This window comes from Hemicordylus capensis, chromosome 7 (assembly GCF_027244095.1).
Source record: "Hemicordylus capensis ecotype Gifberg chromosome 7, rHemCap1.1.pri, whole genome shotgun sequence".
NCBI lineage: Eukaryota > Metazoa > Chordata > Lepidosauria > Squamata > Cordylidae > Hemicordylus > Hemicordylus capensis.
The window spans coordinates 29,954,557-29,973,916 of record NC_069663.1 but is presented as its reverse complement, the minus strand read 5'-3'; the positions used below and the strand labels follow the sequence as shown (position 1 = coordinate 29,973,916).

General features: G+C 47.6%; 1 protein-coding gene across 7 annotated transcripts in view; it reads right to left on the bottom strand.

Annotated features, from left to right (window-relative positions):
• Positions 1-5,900: 5,900 nt before the first annotated feature.
• LOC128333213 (CYFIP-related Rac1 interactor A-like) overlaps positions 5,901-19,360 on the bottom strand; it is a 35,241-nt gene continuing 21,781 nt past the window's right edge. For 6 of the 7 annotated variants that reach the window (XM_053268438.1, XM_053268436.1, XM_053268435.1 and 3 more), the window contains 4 exons: positions 18,970-19,049; positions 17,258-17,384; positions 8,556-8,626; positions 5,901-6,822 (listed from right to left, as the gene is read on the bottom strand). In XM_053268438.1, coding sequence (XP_053124413.1) covers positions 6,759-6,822; positions 8,556-8,626; positions 17,258-17,384; positions 18,970-19,049 — 342 coding nt within the window. In that variant the 3' untranslated portion in view covers positions 5,901-6,758. Of the gene's footprint in view, positions 6,823-8,551; positions 8,627-17,257; positions 17,385-18,969; positions 19,050-19,360 lie in introns of those variants that run through there. The other variant, XM_053268441.1, reaches the window with a different exon arrangement.

Here is a 19,360-nt window from a genome sequence, read left to right as displayed (position 1 = left end):
CGAATGCCTGTCCTTGACCATCCCTAACAGCCCTTAAAGATGGTCAAGTGTAAGGACAAGAATATGTTTGCTCTTGAGGCTCATTGTGCATGCACTGAGAAGAATCATTAGAATCAACAGAAGATGCCGCCTTCATGGGATACATTGGGCTGAGTGTTTGCACCTAGAACAACACATCACCATGGGAGTGCTGTGCCCATGAATGCAGTAATGCAAAGAGGTGATGTTTCAGACAAATGGTGCGCCTGATTCAGACAGCTCTAGGCAACAAGCTTGATACTCTGGCAATGATTCAGGAATATCATCCAATCTTCAATGTCAGTTTCCTTTTAAAAGTGAAGAGAGAGTTTCTGTAATCCTGACACCATTATTACATTTTATTAACATTATGCTAACTGGATGGTCATACATTGATTTTCTTAAAAGGATTCAATTTCCTGGCCAGAGAGACCAACATTTAGTCTACTAATTGTTTTAACTTAAGAGAAATAAACAGCTCTAGGAGATATGACTGTTTTGGATGCCCCTTAATAAAAATGGAACTACTTTTATAGAATTTCCTTATTTTGCCAAGACCAGATGGCTGAATTTTGAAAGCACATTTAGCAAATAGTTTCTCTCTCTCTCTCTCTCTTTTCTTCTGATAGAGAATAGTTCATATCTGTATCAATATATGCCAGCCCAGGGCCAACTCCAAAAGTAAATGGGATATTTGGCCCAGGGGTCGGGGAGCCAACAAAACAGCAGCTGAAAGTCCCTTGCTGTTGCCTAGCAACTAATACACATCCCTTTGCCTTGGCTCAGCAAAATTGCCAAATCCGATCTCAACATGGATATCACAAGCCACTGCACACCTGACCATGACAGTGCCTGCAACGAGGCAGAAAGGATGCATCTTGTCAAGAGAAAGGCACACCCCCTGCATTCAAGGGTGGAACTTGGGGGGGCAGCCAGGGCACGTGCCCTAGGCACCACTGAGGAGGGGGCGCCACACCAGTTCCTGCCACCCCCACCCCATTGCCCACCGGCCCGGCCCCAGGACCCCACAGCCACTTGCCCTCCTGCTTGCCTTGCCCTCCGGCTCTGGCCTAGGATCCCAGCGGCCTGCAAACTGCAGAGAGCTCTTCTTCTCTCCCTGGTGCCTCTCAGCTGATTGGCAGGTGGGTGGGGCTTCCAGAGAGGCCTCCTCCGTGTAGGCCTCCCTGAAGCCTGGACTGGGCATTCCCCCGCAAGCATAGGCGTAACTATGGGGGGCAGGGGGGGCACGTGCCCCGGGCGCCACTTGGCAGGGGGTGCCAAAAAGTGCCCCCGCCGATTTGCCGGGGGAAAAAATTTATTTATTTATTTATTTATTTATATTTTATTTTTTGCAGAGCAGTCCCCCTCCCCCATCCCGGCGCCCCCCCCCCCCCCCATTGGCATTGCTCATCCAGCACTGGGCACCGCGGCATCTTCGTAGTCCAAGTCTCTGACTCTCACTCCCCGGCACGCCCTGCCGCCCCACCACCAGTCGCGCATGCGTCGAGAGGAGGACACGCACCAGAGCAAACTTCCTGAACAACTCCCTCTTCTGAACAACTTCCTGAACGCCCGAACCAGTTCCCCTTTTTGCTCATTCAAGTCCTTCCTCCCCTATAATCTAACCACGTTTTAACTGAAAAGATTCAGGGAGGGGGAGATGGGGGGATGTGGAACCTTGGGTTCCACATCCCCCCATCTCTCCCTTCCTGGACTTTTTCACTATGTAATGCAAGCTAATTTAATTATATGTCATCATCAAAATGGATTAGCTGTTTCAGCCCATCAGGAAAGTCTAAACCTCCACTGATTTAATTAACCAGACTGAAAATCAGATGAACAGAGAATGTTTTAATGAAAGGTGGTATATAAATTTAACAATAAGTAAAACTATCATTAGGAGCAATTAGCGATTACTTAAACATTGGTGCTGCCAAGCAATTTGTGAATAAAACTTGAAGCCCTTTGAAAATAAGCTGGAATTAATTGTAGGTTGGGCAGGGGGTGAAAGTATATACTTCTAAACATTTATTGTTAAATTTATATACCACCTTTCATTAAAAACAACCCCAAAGTGGTTTGGTTTTAGTCATGGATTTTAATTTTAATTGCTCTTTTTGTCAATGTGATGAAGATTAGTTAAATCTGAGTGGTCTTAGGCAACCAATGTTGCATCTGAAATGCCATTTCATTTTTTATTGTCATAAATACTCTCCAACCAATTTAAATAGCAAAGGTGTATATTATCGCTTTATTCAATTGCAGGGAATCTCAAAAAAGCAGGATTTGCAACTAAGGCAGTGCATATCTTCTCTAAAATGGCCCTTTTATAGTTTTTCTAACTTTGAAATTGTAACATAAAACAAAGCATAAATACATAAATGCTTCCCCCTCCATTTGAAACCTTTTCTGGTGTAAATAGCGCACGGTTTTGGAAAAGGGGAGTCTTTCTTTAACAGCAGGAGAATAAGGAGTCTTTAGCACTATCACCCTAGTCCCTCGAATTACTTTGGAGTCCTTGGTTTTCATTTTGTTAAAATACAGTCACTCACAAGGGAAAATCAGGAACAGAACCAGGGCGTGAGGGAGGGGCATCATAATCATAATAATCATCATTGCATCATAATTCTGATGTTTGAGATACAAGCCAACTTCACAGGGTTGTTGTGAGGAAAAACCTAAGTATGTAGTGCATTTTGAAATTTTTGGTAATTTTTCAATTTTTTTAAATTTTTAAAATAAAAGTTTTCTGAAACATGTGTGTCAGTCAGATGTATGTTGGGGGGGCGCGGCGGGGGGGCACAGCGGGGGGGCGCAATTTCAGTGCTTGCCCCAGGCGCCGTTTTCCCTAGTTACGCCTCTGCCCGCAGGCCAGGAAGGAGGCAGGATGGGAGAGTTCTCTGCAGCAGACTCTCTTTTGCAAGGTCGACTATGAATTCCTTTTTGTGGTTACCCTCCCCCCACCCCAGGTCTTGACATAGGGATCTGCTTGCCATAGGGCTTTGATATGGCGGTGGGGCGGGGAGACTGAGAAGTCTCTGAATATTTAATTTAAAACAGATTGAAAAATTTCTGGCTTTAAATTTCTGGCTTTTTACTATCTAAAAAGGCCTGTTGCTTGTTTCATGGCAGAAAATTACAAAAACTTCTGGAACAAACAATATTATATTCATTCATTCATTCATAAATGCACTTATGTTCAAGTTGTTTTGCAACCTAGAAGGTCTGAGTGAGAACTGTGAAGCATGTGTTGTGCTTTTATTTTATTTTATTTTTCTTGTGTGTGAACTGCTCCCCAATAACTCACAGGACTTCAGGGTACATCTGGCCCACCTGTGAATGCAGCACCTCCATTCCAGAGGAGGAGATGTGTGTTAAAGGGCTTTAAAAGCCTCATGTGAAAAACCTCCTGGAATCAAACTTTACTGAATTTGTTCAGAATTCTGAGAAAACAAGCATAGGCTCACCCTGCATGGTTGAAAGTCTCCTTTGCTAATCTGCAGCGAGGGGGCCATTTTAATAATTAGTGTTTCTGGTGTGTTCTAGGCATTAAAAGTAGCACAAATATATAGTATTCAATGTCTATCACTATATACTGTGAAGTGTGCATGTGTGTATTCAGTGAAATTTATTTCCAGGCAGCATACTTATTTTGAAATATCAGACTTAAATCCTTGGGGGCCTGGGATGTGTGGAGGCCCTGGACTTTGAGGGGCTGGGGGCCCATTTTAAAATCTCATCTTGGCCCATTCCAACCTTGCTATGCCCCTGGTGGTCACTACATGTGGGTTTCTGCACAACACCTGCACAGAAGAAACTTCCATGTAGAAAATGTGTCTCTTGTAAATTGACCCTGAATTTTTCATCCATGACTGGGATATTTGAGAGTTAGAGTCAATAATAAAAGAACAGCACACTGCTTGTGACAGGAAGGGGCAAATTACAATGATTTCTTAGTCTGGCAGGGGCTGGTTTTGGCCCTGGCAGAACTTGGCTGTCTGCTCCTGTTGCAAATGCCTCTGTCTAGTGTGGCAAACTAATGTATCCTCCTCCCTCTTGGTGTCAAAGTAAGTACTAGTGTGGTGAATGCACATATACCCCATCATGAGCCAACAGTCATCATAAGACAAAGGCTGGCAGGAATCATTCACTGGTTTATAGACACACCACCACCACCACCACCACCACCACCTTCTTCTTCCCCTATTTTGCTAGTGGCTATTTGGGCAGGTGATCCTCTAGGACAAAGTCGTGTTTTTTAAAAAGCATGAGATGAGACAGAGAAAATGACACTTGGAATCCTCACATAACTCCTGACTGTTGTCCTAAGTCTTTTACAGAGATGGCTCATGTTTTCAGGTTTTGATCAACAACCATGCCTAGATGGTACAGTGTTCCTTTTAAGAGGGATTTCCAGATATTGTTGACTACAAGTCCCATCATTCCTGTTTGGACAAGGGCGCAATTTCAGTGCTTGCCCTAGGCGCTATTTTCCCTAGATATGCCTCTGCCTTGCAGCAAGCAATGACTTGCCCCACCGCAGGCTGTAGGGCTGTGTGGGTCATCTGGACAGGGCAAGATCCCTGTGAGCTTGCAGGGAAGAGAGATTGTCAGAAGCTGCTGCTGCTGCCACTGCCGCCACCACATCTTGCCATTGTAGGCGGTTGTGGCCAGAAGGCTCTGGCCACCTTCATACTGGTCTGATGAGTGCCTGTGGAGGATGAGTGTCGAGGTCAGCTCTCCTATCTCCACTAAGCCATTTATGGAGAACTACCTTGAGCTGCCTGGATTGGGCAGCGGTATACAAATGAAATAAACAAATTTATGAGAACATTACATGGCCGCTCTGGACCAGGGCTTGGGACCTAAGGGTCAGGCGATGCCACTCTCCAGGTTGAGGGAGAGCCCTTCATGAGCACCTGTAGGGCATGGTTGTCCAGCCAGTTGAGAATCCACTCAACAAAAGTATCATCTAGCTCACATTTTACCATTTTGTTAATAAGGAGATCATGGGATACTTTATCAAAAGCTTTGCTGACATCTAGACACATACATTATGTCCACAGCATTCCCATGATCTACTAAACTAGCATCAAAAATGGAGATGAGAGTTGTATAGCTGCAGAATTTGTTCCTGACAAACCCCTGATGGCTCCCACGAAATGCTGAAAAGAAAGCTTGGTCATCTGTTCTAGGATTTTGCCAGAAAAATTAGCATCAAGCTGACTAGTCTGCAGTTTCCCATCTCTGTGTGCTTCCCCTTTCTGGAGAAAGGTGTGCCATTTGCTTATCTCACCTGTTCTCCAGGGAGTTATTCGCACATTTTCCACACATGGCTTCATGCTGCGGGGTAAATGTTGAGCGAAGCCGCTTGGAAGGACACTCGCGGCATTGAGGGAAGCAGCCCCTCCCCTCTGCTCTCAGGTGTGCTTTTGATGCAAGTTCACATGTTTTCCTTCCTTTTTCCTTTTTATCCAATGGGGGCGTGGAGAGAGAGAGAGTACTGAAGACCTATATCTGCATTTGTAAAGAGAGTGTCCTTCTTATCTTGCTAATGATTCTGTGTCAGTGCCTCTCCCTATTTACTCCTAGGATTCGCAAGACAAAGCCTGACTTGTGTGTCGAGTGGGTCCAAGGATCTTGAAGAGGCCTTGGGGTAAGTTTGGCAGGTGTGTGAACACACACACTCTCTCCCGAAAGAAGATTTGGGATAGAAGCCCGGTGTGTGTCAAGCCTCCAGGAGTTCTCAAAGATTACAGACTTTGACGGAACAATCTCAATGTAAGATTACAGTAGCTTTAAGAGCATCTTTCTGCAAGTTTCTTCAGTACTGAGGAGTATAATTCATCTGGTCCGGGAGACTGAAACTCATTCAAGGTAGCTGACGTTCTGTCACAATAGATTAATTTTCTTTTTTTATTTGACACAAAAATGTACAAAATAACAGGTGAGTGGATTTTGTTTATATTAAAAATCTAAAAGGTGTGGCTGAACCATTTTGAATGGAATCTGTGCTGAAAGTTTTAACGATGATGTCTGGAGTCATCATCCCTCCATCATTCCAGTTAGCCCCGATCAAGAGTCATTTGTTTCCCAAGCACATTCATCCTACCTCAAGGAAGAGAACCTCTCTCCGCAGCAGCCCTCTCCTGGCTCAGTAAAGCCACAGGCAGACCTGTCCTCCGCTGCTTCTCCAGGGCAGGCGGCTCACTCTTCCGGCAGCGACCCGCCTTTCTCCGGCTGGGGCTGCACCTGCCCGGCTTCCCTCCCAAAGTTGGTCCAGCTCTGGCAGATTGTAAGGGCTGAGGACTGGACACATGACGCACACAGACGCCAAGCGCGACGAGGAGGACAATCAGGCGACACCCACGGGAGCCCCCCCCCCCCGTCTGTGCTGGATTGCGCCAAGCATCTGGGGAGAGGAGCAAGCTGCCACTGAGTGGCTGCCTGCCTGGGTCGTCTGCTACAGCAGCTCCCTACAGCTCTCTCTCTCTGCACGTGTGTATTTATATCTCTCTCTCTATATATTTATATAATTTAAAACCCCGCCCCCATCCTCCTCCTCCTCCTCCTCCTCCTCCTCCTCCTCCTCCTCCCTTTTTACAAAATGAGTAATAGGATGGCCAATGGTTATTTATAGCAATATGTCAACATTAATACCACTTCTGCTGAAGGTATGTGGATCAGAGCTTTTGCTCCAGGTCTCTGGCCACGGTCCTCTGCTGGAGCCCAGGAGGCCTTCACTGAAGCAGAGCCCGGATCTGCTTGGAGGTGGTGTCATCATTGAGGTGCCGGGTGGTATACCTAGGAAGGAGCAGAGCAGCTGTGAGCAGGCGGGAGCTGGTCACTGTCTCCGGAGGGCAGCTCCACCGTGCTGGCTTCGGGGGCTGTGAGAGCAGAACTCCATGGCACTGGGCACAATTCAAGGGACTGCTGGTGATGACCTTTGGAGCCCTGAATGGCTTGGGCCCCGGGGACCTGGGGGACCACTGGATCTACCCACCTGACCAGATCGGCTGGGAGGGCTCTGGTGCACCGCATGGTGCCGGCACCTGCCGAGGCCTGCTTGTCATGGGACAGAGCCTTCTCGGTGGTTGCCCCCAGACTGTGGCTCATGGATGAGACCCGCAAGGCTCCCTCTCTCCCAGCCTTCAGGAGGAGAGTGAAGACTGCCCTTTTATTCAGCCGTTGGGGCAACTGGCCTTTTTGAGCTGCCCCTGCTTTTATTTATCTATTTGTTTATTTGTTTGTTTATTTAAATTTATCTACCATCTTTCATTAAAAACAATCCCAAGGTGGTTTTAAAAAGTTCTAACGACGTTTCGTTCTGTTTTTATGTTTTTTAATTGAGTTTCATTGTTTTATCTTATTGTTAACCACCCAGGGGTCTTAGGATGATGAAGGGCAGTATATCAATATCAATTAAAGACAGGAAGAACAAAACAAAAGGCGGCCAAGTAAAGCAGGACAAAGGCCAGCTGAGAGGAAGTGGGGGCGAGTTATCCAGCTCCACCCGCCTGCTGCGTCCCGGGCCGACCCATTTGTGGGGGGCAGCAGCCACTGCCAGTCTTGCTGCGGCCGCTGCCTCCGCTCTTCAGAGGGGCTCAAGGGAAAGGGGGCAGAGTGAACAGCCATTTCCCTGGAACTGCGCGAGGCCACGGAGTGAGGGCTGGGCTTTCCCTCTCGGGGCCAGCAGGCTAATGCCAGCCTCTTCCCCAGGCAACGGCACCCTCCTGCCAGCCTCCCAGGCCCCCACGCGATATAAGACGGGGACTAGGGCAGCCCACACCACACGGGGCGCAGCAGCACGGAGGGACTCCCGCTGCGAGGAGGCGAGGGGTGCCTTGGGCTGCCCAGCGATGCCCTCCCCGCCAGGCAGCAGCACGGGGGTGGGGGGCCAGGGCTGGTTGCTGACACAGCCGGCCACGGCGCTGCGCTTCCTCCGCCTCCACGCCCAAGCAGACTTCCCTTGGGCGAGTAGCAGCTGCTCCTCGCCATCAGAGCAGGCCTGCACAACATACGGCCACCGGGGGCCCAGAGTCGGCCCATCGGGACTACTTTACTGGCCCCCAGGTATCCTGCAGCAACAGAGGAGCTGGAAACGGCCTTATCGGGCCAGCCGATGCATGTTTTCTCATAACTATGCTCCGTGGTGTTCCCAGCGAGGCTTCCTCCCAAGTAAGCATGCCTAAGACCGCAGCCTGAAAGCAGGGAGCGGGGAGGTCTTGGCATTTGTCTGGGGCTGGCATGCACCACTGTGGGTCCATTGAACAGAGGAACAGAGCCACAAGTAACTAATAATATTTTTAAATCCAGTGTAATAATGTGCTAAAAAATGACCTCGGCCCCTGCAAGCCAAGCTGTCGATGGTCCCCGGCCCACTAGGGCATTTGAGTCCCCGCCGCTGCCCCCCCCCACCGCCCATGGCCAGCCACACCCCTTGCAGCCACCTCTGTGGTGAGAGCGGTGCTGCCCCCCCCCCCGCTGCCAAAGGGGCGTGTGTCTGGGGGGGGCGGGGGGCGCGTAGACTGCCTTACCTCAGGGCATTCAGGAGACCCTCTGTGCTGTTGGACGGCTGCTCTTTCAAGACCTTGATGCAGCCTTTCATCTATCAGCATGAAAAAGAAAGAAATCTTTGTTGGTCTAATGTCCAAAGGAAAAGAATGTTGAAACAGTACAAGGCCAGATGCCTGTGAGCACTTTAAGAAGAGAGACAGAACTTATTGCTATCCCTAAAGCAGCTTTTTAGAAGATGTGCGTACAGGTGACAATCTCCTGGGACGGGAGGCTGGCCAGTGGAATTCAAAGGAGAGTCCCTCCCGATCTGGGGTCTAGAGGTTTTCTGGATGGGAAACCTATTGCAGGATGAAATGCAATCAACAAAAACCGGAGTCACTACTCTGGCCTGTCCACATGGACCACCTTCCTTTCAGCAGCGCGCTCACACACACACACACACCGCCCGCCCACCTTTGTTCCGTCCACACAAGAGGCTTTGCTTTCATATTGAAGATCGGAAAGTTTCATCTCTGCCAGCCTTCCTCTGTCCATCCTCTCTTGGATCTGCCACCCACTTCCACTCCTTTTGCCTACACACCACTCATGCCTTCATGCCTACTCACTCCATAATGCTTTGTGTGTACACGGGTAGTATCTGCAGATCACCTGGACATATTATTTTGATACCAGTGTATATATCTATATATTTTTAAAAGGTCATTCTTTAGAGTATTTGTGCATTTGCAGTATTTCCAAGCATCGTGTAGTTTCAGATGTGGCAGCACAGTAGAGAATACACCATAGATTTTGAGGGGTGCATGGTTGCAGTAACTCTGGGTTCCCCGCATGCTGTGCTTTGTTATTATTTAATGTCACAGATGGTGGGTCTGCAGAAATGATGACAAAAATGGTCTTTTTCAAAAATATTCAGTTTCTTGGAGTATTTGCACACTTACCACAGTGCTTTCGCCCAGCAGACAGCAGCAGCTAGACAACCACCATTGCAAAAATGTATATGCCACTCTTTAATGAAAGCTCTCAAAGCAGTTTACAAACACTCAACAAAAAGACCTTTTGTTGCACAAAGAAAAACTAAATGTTGGTAAACATTAAAACATAAGACATTTCAGTGTGACACACCCTCCTCAGTTAAGTAAAACAAATGAGCACAGATTGTATGATAGGAGATGTGATGTACATGATTGTGAAATTTGTGAACAGGGAAGGAAACTGTGGAAGGAAATGTACAATATGTAATAAAATGCAATGCTTAGGCTGCACTTCATTCTATATTGGGGAATCTGGCAGGTCATTGAAAGATAGATATAAAGAACTTCTTGCAGATATGAGGCATTGAGCAAAGAGAACAAATCCCTGGTCACTGCATATGAGGATTAAGCATGAAGGTCAAATGGTGCCCACTAAAATATCTATTTTAGGGATTGAAAGGAACCTACAAAGAAGGCAAATAAAGGAAGCATTATTTATAGTAAACCGCCCAGAGACGTGAGTTTTGGTATAGAAATGTGTGAAATAAAATAAATAATAATAAGATAAGATAGTGAAATAGAGACCTGACATTAATGTTCAGGAAGTGCTGGCCAATGCCATGAAGTTTATTAACCTCTGAGACGAATCAGGTGTTCCCCCTTCTCTCCCCCCCCCCCATCTCTCTGCCAGTCAGGGATTCAGGGAACTGTGTGTTATCACATCTAAGGAATTTAAAAGCTGAGGAACAGAGGAGGTTTTCATCTGTGTGCATTTGTTTTACTTATTTATTTATTTATTTATTTATTTATTTAATTTATATACCGCCCTTCCAAAATGGCTCAGGAGGATCAAATGTCACACTGAAATGTCTTATGTTTTTATGTTTACCAACTTTTAGTTTGTCTTTGCGCAATAAAACATCTTTTTGTTGAGAGTTTGGAGTGAATATGTGCACTGCAACATATTGATTTATATGCCGTTTACAAATAAAAAATTTAAAAATACACATTCAGGCATCCCAAAGTTGCCCAAAAACACCCCTTCAGAAGGAAAGAAAGAAAAGAAACCCAAGGCAAACAAAGGCAAAACACAATCAAAACCCTGAAAACGGAGCTTTGAGAGTCATGGGGTGCTTTCCTGGGCATGTACAAAGGTGAATGTGTGTCAGTACTTCGTTTTTAATAGACAGGCATACAGACAGAAAGAGGCAAGAGCTGAGTAAAAACCCTGCAAAGTGCCTAGATTGCCAGAAGTGAAGTGTGTGCCACAAGAAAGAGGAATGCAGATGTGGGCGCAGGTGAGGGTGTGTGGGGTGTGGGGGGGTGTGTGCACGCCATAGGCAGAGGATGCCCTTCAACCCCCTCCCACTTTGGCCCCCAAGTCGCAGCTTGTGCATACACCCACATGATTCCACACTGCCCTTTTCAAGACAGTTTGAAAGTACTACTTTTAAAAGACAGTCATTTCAAGCACTGAGGGGTTCAGGGTCATGAGAAAAGCCAGGAAGGCACGTCTGCCGTCTGAACACACAGCTGCTGAGGCCACAGTGCCTGGAAGTCACCACTGGTCCTTGCGCTCCTCTCTGTGGATGTGCGTTTCCCTGACTTTCAACCCTTTCCCAAGATAGCACATTATGCATGGCCAGCCGCCATGAAGGAACTGGAGAGTCTGTTTTCTCCTCAGAGCTCTTGGACCCCTTCACGGCAGGAAATGTAGGCGGCCGTGTCAATCAGTGTTCCCTCTAGCAGGGATTCCCAGATGTTGTTGACAACAACTCCCGGCATTCCCAGCTGCAGTGGCCTTTGGCTGAGGATTATGGGAGTTGTAGTCAACAACATCTGGGAATCCCTGTTTCAGGGAGCATTGGGGTCAATCCATTAGAACCAAATCCAGAGCAGGGGGGGCCAAGGCAGAGGCCACAAAGTCGTGAGCAGGCATTTCAGGTCTCCAGGTAACTGCAGGCTGCTGGAGTTTTCCATCATTCCATACTTTGTCGATCTTCCCCACCCTATTTTGCTGAACAGTCAGCCTGAAGAAGGGTGATGGACAACGCCAACACTTGCCCTTGGCTTTGTGGTCTTTTAGTTGGTGGTCCAGATAAATATATCCCTCTGCTTTTGAGTAGGTGCAGCACAAAGGACGACGGGGGGCCTTTGAGCAGCACCGCCGTCGTCCATGAGGTCTCCTGTGAGACTTCTGTGCAGAAGAGCAGAGTCCCTCGCAAGCAGTCTCTTCCTGGGTCTGTTTGTGCCACGCACACACCCGGAAGCCTGGCTTCAGAGGCAGGATTGCAGGCCAAGGAGCTGGGCCTTGGGGCTGCTCTCTCTCCCCGTGGTGGGGAGGGCCCCTCTATCAGGAGGCAACGGGGGGGAGCCAACCTCAGGCAGTGGCTTGGGGGCCACGGGGTGGAGGCGGCTACACTCTCCCCCCGCCCACCCGCCACGGCAGACTCGGCTGCTGCCAGAGACCTGCTGGCCAGTGCCAGACTCTCCTCTTGTCTTCTGAGCAGGAGGAGGCAGCAGCGTCAGCTCCCACCACCTCAGGACTGGGGGCGGCACAGCCAGCCCCGTGGAAAGCAAGAGGCAAAGCCTCACTCCTGCCCCAGCGCCTGCCTTGCTGCCCTTTGCCTCCTGCTGCCTACAGCCTCCCGGCAGCCGCAGTTCTCCTCTGGTTTGGGTTTTGTAACTTGTATTCCTCTCTGCTCAGAAACTGAATGCAGTTGGATGACGTGGTGCTTGCTGGACTGTTTCCCCTCAGATGAGGTGCATGTGAGGGGCTTTGGTGCCCCTGGATATTTTTCTTTTTAAATATGTGGAGAGAGAGTGCGAGGGGCGGAGTTCCCATTGGCTTCCAAGTTGCAGGGAGGGAAGAGAACTGGGCATCCTAGCATTCCTGTGGCAAAAGTCCTTTTAAAGCTCTTCCCCCCATGGCTTCCAAGGGTCGGGGGAGGGTGGGGGGTGGGGCTGGGTCTAGCAAAATTGGCCTGTTTGGTGTTTCCAGATGCCTTTCCTGCCACTTCTGCGGGGGAGGGGGGTGCTGTAGTGAATCTGAGTTGGTTTCTAGTTTTATTCTGGTCTGTGGTTTTTTTCCCTTGTTCCTTTGGTTTACTATCATTATACTTATATACATAATACTTATATACTTACATACTGTTTTCCAACAAAAGTTCTCAAAACAGTTTACATAGCAAAAAGTATGAGAAAATGTTTCTCTGCCCCCCAACGTCTTCTCCTGCTTATAGCTGCTCACACACACTCTATCATTGACATATTGTCTGTTTTTATAAGCTTGCAGTGGAATAAAATACCCATCTTATTTCATTGTTTGCAAAGAGCTTCCGACTGCAAAACTAAGAATTAAGCATTTCCTTTCCTCCACCAAATACACATGATTTAGTGTTCTTACACACTTGCATCAAAATAAGATCTTGCAAGAAGATGGATTGTGGAGAACTATTTTAAAAGCTGCTTCTCTCCCCTCCCTTTGAAATGCTTGCTTATCCTTAAATCCAAAAAAGAAAACCTGGGGCAATTTCATGTATGGTTTGATTGATGGCAGATATGTATTTGTCTAAATTGCTTGCAGTTTCATGACTTTATCTTTGTGGATAGACTTTAGCAAGGTGACTTTTATGTTATTTCTTAATGAGGAATGTGAATTGGCACGCTTGTCTGAGAGTGCATTTGAACAATTTCTAGAGATTACAACTGGTATTCAAAGGTACACTGCCTCTGAACATGAAGGATCCACATAATCAGTCATCATGACTAAGAGCTATTGGATTTGAATTTGTCTAATCCTCTTTTAAAGCCATCCAAACTATGCTAAGGTGGTGTAAGTGTCCTTTTTGGAAGGACCTGTCAGCAAGAAAATTCTTTATGTTTCTTTGAGGAAGGTGTTTGGTCAATGAAGTGTTGGAGGGTCTGGAGTACAGGAAGCTGCCTTCCGGACCGTTGGCTCGACAGTGCGGTCTTTCCCAGGGCACAGTGAGGCCAGTGCTTGGGTTCATATTAACCACTGCCTGCTGGCAACAGGCAGGCAGTGGCCACCAGCAAGCGCCATCTTGTGGCTAGGGGGCAGAGGGCGGAGGCTGGCTGGCTGGCAAGGGGGAGGGAGGGAGCACAGAGGCCCAATGGCAGCTTGGAGGTGGGGGAGGTGGCAGCAGAGGAGGGGGCAAGATGCCTGCACTCACTGCCCCCCAGAACACGGTCCATTTGTGTCCATCACCCAGAGGCATATCTAGGGAAAATAGCGCCTAGGGCAAGCAATGAAATTGCGCCCCCTATCCAAACATCTGACACCCATCTTTCAGATAACTTTACCATAATATCAGATGAAAAATACAAGTCAAGCATATTAATCTTTCAATATTTCAAAAACTATTTAGCAGTGGATGTAGCCAGACCAAAAAATGCTGGAAAACTACAAATTTGGGTATGCTGGGGCTCATAAAATACCTAAATACTATGTGGAGGTGTACTTGGAAAACTAAACAGAAATGCCTGTCTAATTCTCTATTATGCATTGTATTATCACTATTACATAAGTTTTTAAAATAAATGGAGAATTTGACTTTCCCCAGATACTCTGAAAATAATTAAAGGATATGCAGAGTAAACTGTGTCACTGCTTGGCATATATTCTAGTATTCCAGAAAGACAATTAAAATGAGAGAAAGAGAGCAAGAAACTCCCAGTGGGCCTTAATACTATGGATTTCACACTGATTCAAAGACAAACTCACCATTAACAGCCATATTATTAAGACATCACATTTAACTCACTTATCACAAAAAGCAAATGAATACAATCCTAGCTCATAAGGTTCAGCTCAGTATTCACAAACCCTGGTTCTCTGTACATCATGCCAAACTAAACATGTGTACAGTGACTTATATTATATTATTTTTTTAAAAAAATACCTGTAGCCCCTTTGGGGGGCTTCCTAAAGGCTGTGGGGGGGTCTGTAAAAGTTCCCCCTCCCCCTGCTGGCCTCTGGAGCCTCGCAGGGACCATCTGAGCATGTGCGGTGGCCATTTTTTAAAAATAATTTTTTTAAATGACCACTGAAAACAAAATGGCCACCGTGCATGCTCAAATGGCCTCTGTGAGGCCTGGCATGGCCTAGGGCCTCACAGAGGCCATTTGAGCATGCGTGGTGGCCATTTTGTTTTCAGCGACCATTTTTAATTATTTTTTTAATTTTTTAAAATGGCGACCCCTTCAAGTGGTGCCCGGGGCACGTGCCCTGCCTGCCCCAACCTAGATACGCCCCTGCCATCAGCACACGTAGCCGTAGGACAGAACCAGTTTTGCAGAAGCCAATGAGGTGAGATGCAGCTGTGTAGGGTTGCCATATTCTGGTTCTCCAAAGCTAGGTGCCTAATTTGCATATTATGTAAATTGACTTGCAAATAATTTGCATATGTGAATTAACAGCTGCACTTTCCATTTGACTTGTATTTGCTCTGGATATCTACCAACAATCGTTAGGGAAGATATCTTTGCCTGATCATTTTCCTTGACATATTAAAAGCTGGAATAGAACCAAAAAAAAAAAAAAAGGAAAAAGCACTGCTTTTTAATTGAGGCTGCAATTCTGTACACACAGAATTTGAGAGAATATTTGAGAGAAGATCTGATTGAAACTAAGGGTGCTTACTTCTAAGTAGGCCTTCACTGAATGTAAAGCCAAAAAAAGTCCTTAAACATTACAATACACAGATTGGTAGGCAGGTAGTGATTCACATCAAAAGCAAGCTATCCTCTCAACTGCCCAATAGAGATCCCCTGCTGATAACAAACAAGGCACCATTCCTCAGGAGATTACTGGTGGCTTTCGATACTATTGACCATAGTATCCTTCTGGAGCGTCTGAGGGGTTTAGGAGTGAGAGGCACTGCTCTGCAGTGGTTCCGTTCCTACCTCTTGGGCAGGTTCCAGATGGTGTCCCTTGGAGACTGTTGTTCTTCAAAATCTGAACTTTTGTATGGTGTCCCTCAGGGCTCCGTATTGTCTCCGATGTTGTTAAACATCTACATGAAACCGCTGGGAAAGATCATCAGGAGATTTGGTGCAGGGTGTTATCAGTATGCTGATGACACCCAAATCTATTTCTCCATGTCAGCATCATCAGGAGAGGGCATAACCTCCCTAAATGCCTGTCAGGAGGCAGTAATGAGCTGGATGAGGAATAACAAACGGAGACTGAATCCAGATAAGACGGAGGTATTCATTGTGCGGGGTCGAAACTCGAGAGACTATCTTGATCTGCCTGTTCTCGATGGGGTCACACTTCCCCAGAAGGAACAGGTACGCAGTCTAGGGGTGCTTCTGGATCCAAGTCTCTCCCTGGTGTCCCAGGTTGAGGCAGCGGACAGAGGTGCCTTCTATCAGCTTCGGCTGATATGCCAGCTGCGCCCGTTTCTTGAGATAGATGACCTCAAAAGAGTGGTACATCTGCTGGTAACCTCCAGACTGGATTACTGCAATGCGCTCTATGTAGGGCTACCTTTGCATGTAGTCCGGAAACTACAGTTGGTCCAGAATGCGGCAGCCAGGCTTGTCTCTGGGTCATCTAGGAGAGACCATATTACTCTTGTATTGAAGGAGTTACACTGGCTGCTGATATGTTTCCGGGCAAAATACAAGGTGCTGGTCGTAACCTATAAAGCCCTAAACAGCTTGGGCCCTGGCTATTTAAGAGAATGTCTTCTTTGTCATGAACCCCACCGTCCATTGAGATCATCAAGAGAGGTCCATCTGCATTTGCCACCGGGTCGTCTGGTGGCTACTCGGGGACGGGCCTTCTCTGTTGCTGCCCCGAGGCTTTGGAATGCGCTCCCTAGTGCCTCCCCGTCTCTGGCAATTTTTAAAAAGTCTAAAGACACATCTGTTCACCCAGGCTTTTAATTGATATTGTTTTAATGTTTTTAGAATATCGTATTTAAATTTATTTATTTATTTTAATTGCTATGTTTTAAATTTCTTGTTTTTGCTTTTCACTAATGTTTTACCTTTGTTTTTATCTGGTTGTAAACCGCCCAAAGACGTAGGTTTTGGGCGGTATAAAACAATACTGTACTTGTGAAAGTGAAACCCTCCCAGCGAGCCTCCTGTGCTCTCCCTCTCTTAATCCAAATCCAGCGGTTGAGCAGAAGAGGGACTGCACGTTTTGCTCCATAACTCCGCTTCTTCAAGGGATAGAGCTTAGTTTTTTTGTTTGTTTTTTAAAGAAAGCTGAAATCTGGGTGAATCTGGGCGGGCTAAGCAGTCTGGGCGAGATGTTTAGAATCTGGGTGATACCCACAATTCCAGGGGACATGGCAACCCTACAGCTGTGCAAGGTGCAAATCAACTTCCACTCTTATGCTAAGAAAGGCATATCCCAAGGGTGGGACTCCTGAAGAGGTGGGCATTTCCAGCCAGGGTTTCAGATGATGGCAGAGGAGGGGAGGGGAGGGGAGGGGAGAGCCCAGAGGCTCTCTTGTCTAAAGAAGGCCATCACAAACAAGAGTTTGAACCTGGACACTGAGGGTTGGTTAGGAGAGGAGGCGGGCAGAGTGTGGACAGGCACTGTGACGGGGTGCGCAATGCACAGTGCAGCCAGTATAGACATCCACGGACGCATCCCTAAGACCTGCTTGCAAGAACCTTCTTTGCTGTTTTTCATAACTGGCTTCTGTTTTGTTTTGTTTTGTTTCAGTTTGTGCAGGGTTGCTGCTGCTGCTATGAAAGAGAAGGCCACTCACATCAATTTTGGAGGTCTTGGCAAAAGCCCCCACGGGGTGGACGTGGTCATAGAGGATGATGACTCCCACCATCACTCGCATGCAGAAAAGGAGGGTTTCCGTGTTGGTGAACCGGCTCCGGTATTCCCTATTGCAAATCAGAGAAGAGAGCTAGGCAACAGCATCCTTGAACGGGCTCCTCCAGGCTCCCAATGTCCTTTCCAGCCCTGCGGCCTCAACCTGGATCCTGCCAGGCCTGAGCCTGCACTGGGACACTTCAGTCCCCACCAGGGGCGTAGCTAGGGGGGAGGGGGGCCCCCAGAGTGAGGGAGATAATGAAGAAAATAGGGAGGGGTGGGGCTGGGGGGCCCTCAGGAGCTGGTGGCCCGTGTTCTTTGAACCCTTTCACTCAATTATAGCTATGCCCCTGGTCCCCACTAGTCCTGAACTTCTTCCTTGCTGCTCATCTCATCCCTGCTACTAGAAAGGACGTGTGCTGGAGCTTTCGCACACAGGGGCTTGACCCCAAATCTCCTCCGGAAGGGAGAGGGGGGGGGTGTTCTCACTAGCTGGATTCCTGCTGAGGTCAGTTCGATGTCTTTGGAAGCACCCCACACACAAATTGGGCTTTTCCTGCTGGATTTCACCTCACCCCGGTTTATATCTGAGTTTTTAAAATGCTGTTTTTCAGTGAAATTTCCTGGAAAATCCGCTGCAAGGCGCACGCTGACCTCAGTCTTTACATTTACATGATAAGAGCAAGTCACACCTACGGAATGCAAAAACAAAGCTGCCTTGCCTTTGACCCTGAGGCCAAGAGCTGAAAAACAAGTTTTCAGGCTCTTTGCTCTTTGAAAGTTTTTGGAGGGGGTAGATCTAGGAGAAAGATTTGCAGTCCTTTTCAGAAAACGAGCATTTCCCAGTGCATGCCATCCAAGGTGAGATGGGGCTGCAAAAACAGAGGCGATGCTGCAGCAGGGCTGACACAGGCTGGGGACTTCTGTGTGTGTGTTGGGGTTGTGGCGGGCAGGGCGGGGGGGGGGGCGCAAAATACAAAGCCAAGGCTGATAGCTAACAGGCATTCTGATCCACAAACCAATTAAGCAGAAGTGTGTGTGTGTGTGTGTGTGTGGACTTCAACAGAACCAGATCACAGAGGGTGCTTTAATTACTAAACCCTTGGGGGAAAGGGAGGGGTGGCGTCCCGCCTCCTCTAGCATGCCATTGGCCACAAGGAAAACACGCAAGCGAGCTGTGTGTGAACCTGCACCCAAGAGAACTTGCAGTAGAGAGGGGAGGGGCTGCTTCCCTAATGCTGCGAGCTTCATTCGAAGTGGCTTCCCTCATCGGATAGTCCGAGTGCTGGAAGTCCTGTGTGGGAAAGCTCCTGGGGAAATGGCAGCATGGCACTGCTGAGCACAGTCTGGGACCCAGGACCCAGAGGGCTTGCGACAGGCACCTGGCCTTGGCTGTGGTGGCCCCTCTGACACGGAGGCTCACCTGGGAGGAGAGGCAGCAACCTGGCAGAGACAGTCTCTTTGAGGATGGCAGTTGGGGGCAGAGCCTGGTTCTTTGGATGCATTTCATACATTGCTTTTCTTTTTCTTTTTCTTTTTTAGTGTCGTGTCTAGTTTGGGTTTTAATTGTAACCCTCCTTGTGTGGCATTTAGAGACCCTTGTGAACGGCCCTGAGAGTCTGTTTGGCCAAAGAGACACAAAACGTAGGGACTCACGGCGTTTCCAGCATCACCCGGCAGACACAGGCCATGGTGCTTAAACAGTCCGTCGTGTCCTCAATCGGAAGAGTTTTGTTCTGAAAGAAAGTAGCACCACCACACAGTTTGCATTCCAACCCCCAGGGCTTTCCTCCCAAATGAAAAAGCCAACTGAACATCTGAAGGGAAGGATGCCGCTCCCTTTCTTATAACACTTCTCTTAACATTTCTTATGACTTCCTCTTGCAAGATTGTGCCTTAGGATATGTCAATATACTAAAGGTAAAGTTGTGCTGTCGAGTCGGTGTCGACTCCTGGCGACCACAGAGCCCTGTGGTTGTCTTTGGTAGAACACGACAAACTTTTAAAATGGCATCATGTGTACTACAAACTGAAACCAGTGTAAGCC